Source organism: Nothobranchius furzeri, chromosome 9 (assembly GCF_043380555.1).
Source record: "Nothobranchius furzeri strain GRZ-AD chromosome 9, NfurGRZ-RIMD1, whole genome shotgun sequence".
NCBI lineage: Eukaryota > Metazoa > Chordata > Actinopteri > Cyprinodontiformes > Nothobranchiidae > Nothobranchius > Nothobranchius furzeri.
Window position 1 is genome coordinate 67,053,769 of NC_091749.1, and position 4,966 is coordinate 67,058,734.

Genomic DNA, 4,966 nt, shown 5'->3' on the forward strand with positions numbered 1-4,966 from the left:
AAGAGTGTGTGTGTGTGCGTGTGTGTGTGTGTGCGCGCACGCGTGTGTGTGTGTGCGTGCGTGTGTGTGTGTGTGTGCGTGTGTGTGTGTGTGTGTGTGTGTGTGTGCATGCCTGTATGGAGATAAAAGCACATAGCTGTTTGGCAGCCGGTGACATCGGTCTATATAAGGCTGTTCTATTCCCACCGTGTTTCCTCTGGAGACCCAAAGGCGATTGTCAGCAACGGGACAATGCATGCCTCAGAGCACAGTGGCTTCCCTCCTTTATCATTTACATTTATTCTAAATTTGTTTGAAACCTTGAAGATACAAACTGTATAAATCTGCTTCTTTGTTTATTTTTGGTGCTCCAACAACCAGAAAGACAGTTTGTGGAGGTGACTGGTTAAAAATCCTAATTTAATCAGAGATTATTTAAAAGCTCATGGGATCGTTTCTTTGTTCAGACTCAAAAAGTCTGAAAAGAGCTAAACGTTTGATTCCAGATTCACCAGCAGATAAAACATATTTAGCATGCTTTAAAAATGTCTCCTCTTATTTATGAAAACAGCTCTTCTCTTTTCTTTTTGCAGCATAATCTTTGATCTTTATTTTTTTTAAGTAAGTACGTTTTTGGAAAGCGTGATCAGCTCTTGTTCCTTTTCTGCAAGCCGACTTAAAATAGCGCCGAAGCCCACACATGCTCATGTCTGATGGGGAATCTCAGCGTCTTGAGTCAGTGCTGTGGGGGAATCTGTCTGAGGAGGGAATGACTCGTCTGAACGGTGAGTTAAAAGTACGATATGCAGATATGCTCAGCGTAAACACACAGCTACTTAACTAAAACATCTCGTGTGTATATATGTGTTTTAATTGTCAAACTGCGGGAATGTTTCAGTTGTGTTTACTTAAAAAAAATCATTTCACTTTTGAGAATCCATCAGTTTCTGTTCACTTTTTGTTTTCTGGTCATTTTAGAATGTCAGCGAAGCTCAAAGGTAAGAGAATTAACTCCCTAAACTTTCATCTGAGAGCTTTTTCTGGACAACATTCCTTTTTTCATGAGAAATGGGTTCACGAAGAAATGGAAGGTCCAGCAACGGGAATGATGGGAGTGGGATCGGCCGGTCCGGTAGCTGCAGCTACATCTCCAACGTGAGACCAGAGAACAGGTAAAACTCGAAAGTCGGGCCAACTTCCTGCCTACAATACAGTCAGATTAAAAAGTGCTCCTAATCTGTGACTAACACCTGTTTGACTTTGAGTGAGTGTTGTGGTCGCCCTGGTCTCAGATCAGCTGCAGCTCACAAACAGCTTTTCCAGGACCAAAAATAAGTGTCATGAAGCAAGTTCTGTCCTTAAGTGTATTTCCTTTTAACAGCTGATTAACTCTCATGTGAAAACGAGTTCACATCAGGGCACAGCTCAGTTTGGTCTCCGAGAACTTATTTCTGTCAGCCTTACATCACGGTGCAGCTGCTTGTGCGCTTTGCTGTCCAAACCTCCGGTGTATCATCAAAATATGAAACAAATTAGCATTCTGTACCTCGTTTTGGCCGCCAGGACGACGCTCAGCTGTTTTCTCCAGCAGACAAAACGTTACCTTTGCTGCTTCTGGATCAATACTTGATAACATTTTGCTGCAGAAGCGGCTAGTTTCATTATGAATCATTGTTCTGTACTGTGTGTCACGATGCAAGTCTGGAGGAGGTTTGGACACCCAGAATGACATGAGGCAGGAGTGGATGTAAATGAAAACATTCCTTTATTAGTAAGGAGAACAAAAAATTCCAAAAGGGGCAGGAAGCCAAAAACCTATGTCCTGAAACCCTGGAGAACGAAGGCTCACTTAGAGCACGAAACCTAGATACCTAGTGACGAGGAACAGAACAACGCTGACACAGAACAATGGACCGACAAAACACTGAGGCACAGACAGGGTTTTAAACACTGGAGAGGATGAGAGGGAGATGAGCTGCAGGTGTGTGGGGAGAGAGAGGCCAGGTGAACTCAATTACTAATCAGGGAGGAAACTAACATGACCTAAGAATAACACCTAAAGACAAGAGCAGGAAACATAACTAATAATCTAAGGGGGAAGAAAAAAAACCTCAAACACCGGTGGGAAAAACACACTAAAGAGACTAATAACATGAAAAGCTGTAGCTAAAGGAAAATGACCTAAGAGAAAAACCTAAAGACCAGAAGGGCAGCAAACATAACTAATATTCTAAGGGGGGAGCTGAAACTAAAGGAAAAACACTACAGAAAGAAAAACTACAGGGGCATGACTAAAGGGGGCCACGGGAGCACAGGGCCTGGGAGGGGGATACCTGAGGAGGGAAACCTAGAGGGCTGAAGATCTGGGGAAAAATGGAGAACACCAGAAGGCACATGAGGAAGACGCAGACAAGGACACATGAGGGCGCTAGGAGACACAAAAGGAGAACCTAGAGAGGGATGGAGAACAACAAGAGACACATGGGGGGGGGTGGAGTACATCCCAGCTGTCAATGGGAAAGACACGGGGGAAACCCCGGAATATGTCTCACCTAGAATCACCAGCTAATGCACAGTTTTGGAGTGTGAGGGGAAATCAGCACAAGGAGAACGTGCATTCTCCAAAAAAAGATGCTTGTTGTTCAGCAGAGCATTCGAGCTACATGCATACAAGCAAAAAGTCCCTAATGTCTTTACAATGCATAAAGTTACACAATATAAAAGTTCACTTCTTCTCAAAAGGGGTCATATTATGCTAACCTTGCCTTTAGCATCTTTTTGTGCTGCCATGTGGGTCTCTACTGCCTCTATAAACGCTCCAAACGGGACTAGAACCAACAATCCGTTTTCTATCAGTGTTTGGTTTCGGGAGTGAACCCCCAAAAGCCCGGGGATCTCGTTTCTCAACACTTCTTTTAGTAGACTCCCAACTGTTCCCCAATAGCGTAGCCTCCATTGTTGCTAATGTTGCTAATGCTACTCTAAAATGCACTCATCACTAGTGCATCATGTCACTTCCTGGGTGTATTTTCATTGGTCGATTGCAGACTGGAGTCATGGGGTTTCTGACTCTGCTTGAAGACTTTTGGAGGCTGAATTTGGTCGCGAGAGTGCTCAATAGCTGTCGCTGAACCGGTCACGCTGGATGACCACAGACCTGCGAATCACCCTCACGTGTTCTGTCATGATTCTGCTCATGAAAAGAGGTTAGTGTAGGATGGCCGATAAATGCACAGCGTGTGACCCGGATCTAAAACCAGTTGTTTAAAAAAAAGTCATGTCCCAAAAAGGGTAAAGTAGAATAGAACCACCTTTCACCTGTCGACGCTAGAGTAGCAGCAGCTTTACTCCAAGCCCCTTACAGAAACCAGAGCGTCTCAGCCAATAGCAGCCTGAGCGGAGGATGGGTGGGCGTGGCCTGCAATAGCTTGTTTTCTTAATGTGAACCTAGCCCTGAAACAGCTCATTCTGGAAGGTACTGAAACTGTCTAGAATAAAACTTCACAAATTACTTCTTGCGAGAGGGATTTTAAGAACTTCACAAACGAGTTTTAGAGAGATTCATAATCTGCCCTGTCAAAGTTGGTGTTTTACATTATTTTAACTGACAAATCCTCAAAAACAATGCAGCACATCAATTTCAAAGTTTCATTAAAAAAACTTGTAGCTTTTTGGGTAAACGATGGTGAAGTCACAGCTGTGACTTTAGAGTTTGGGTTTTGCAGAAATGTCAGAAAGGGTTATGGCACCTTTAAAACTTTGGAAATTGATGCAACAGTCCAGCCATTATTTAGGTTAACGTGACATTTTTATACATGTGATAATTACAGCCCTTTTTCCTCCTCAGGAGCACGCTCTGCAGCGTGATGGCACTGCTAACAGCAGAAACTCAGCCCTGCTTTGAGACCACACTGAAGTCAAAGGCTGTGTCCGAAAACTGCACCGTGAAGTTCTCCTGCGTGGTTACAGGTAAACGCCGACTCAGGTGTTCCTGCTGTAAGCAAACGCAGAATAGCTGCAAGAGCACATGCATGAGCACTTTAACTTCCTCGCTCCAAAACAGGAAAGAAATGTTTACTTTCTGAGTTTTGTATTTGTTTGAGGCTAAATTGGATCACGTGAAAATAACATGAACATAAATATAGTGATTAAAATGTTCTATATCAAGTGGTTGACCTGCAGTCAAAGAGTTAAAACACATTTATTCATTTACATCATTCTGTTTTTTTTTAAACGTCTCTTGTTGACAGGATACCCCGCCCCTCAAGTAACGTGGTATAAGGATGACGAACAGCTGGACAGACTCTGTGGGCTGCCTAAATATGAAATATTCTGTAAAGGACAAAATCATTCCCTGCATATATACAAGTACACATGTTTGAGATACCTTTAAAGCATCATCATGTCTTCATGTCTCTATAGAAATACAGCAGAAGTCGTGTTGAATCTGGGTAGAAATTCTGATGATCAGCTTTTAGAAAAGAAAATGATGTTTATCAGGCTGTTTTCAACAGTAATCCAGTAGAAAATGTAGTTGTGTATATGATATTGTATATTAGCCTTGTTCCCATTTCTTTCTTTATTTCTTTCTTTCTTTATTTATTTCTAACTTTCTTTCTTTCATTCTAACTTTCTTTCTTTCTTTCTAACTTTCCTTCTTTCTAACTTTCTTTCATTCTAACTTTCTTTCTTTCTTTCTTTCTTTCTAACTTTCTTTCTTTCATTCTAACTTTCTTTCTTTCTTTCTTTCTAACTTTCTTTCTTTCTTTCTAACTTTCCTTCTTTCTAACTTTCTTTCATTCTAACTTTCTTTCTTTCTTTCTTTCTAACTTTCTTTCTTTCTTTCTAACTTTCCTTCTTTCTTACTTTCTTTCATTCTAACTTTCTTTCTTTCTTTCTTTCTAACTTTCTTTCTTTCTTTCTAACTTTCCTTCTTTCTAACTTTCTTTCATTCTAACTTTCTTTCTTTCCTTCTTTCTTTCTTTCT

At 41.3% G+C, this 4,966-nt stretch overlaps 1 protein-coding gene across 2 annotated transcripts in view; it reads left to right on the top strand.

Moving 5' to 3' along the window:
• The first annotated feature begins 578 nt into the window (after positions 1-578).
• LOC107381545 (alpha-protein kinase 3) overlaps positions 579-4,966 on the top strand; it is a 24,221-nt gene continuing 19,833 nt past the window's right edge. The window contains exons 1-5 of one of the 2 annotated variants that reach the window (XM_015953274.3): positions 579-764; positions 958-977; positions 1,046-1,151; positions 3,827-3,948; positions 4,230-4,347. In XM_015953274.3, coding sequence (XP_015808760.1) covers positions 959-977; positions 1,046-1,151; positions 3,827-3,948; positions 4,230-4,347 — 365 coding nt within the window. In that variant the 5' untranslated portion in view covers positions 579-764; position 958. Of the gene's footprint in view, positions 765-957; positions 978-1,045; positions 1,152-3,826; positions 3,949-4,229; positions 4,348-4,966 lie in introns of those variants that run through there. The other variant, XM_054731962.2, reaches the window with a different exon arrangement.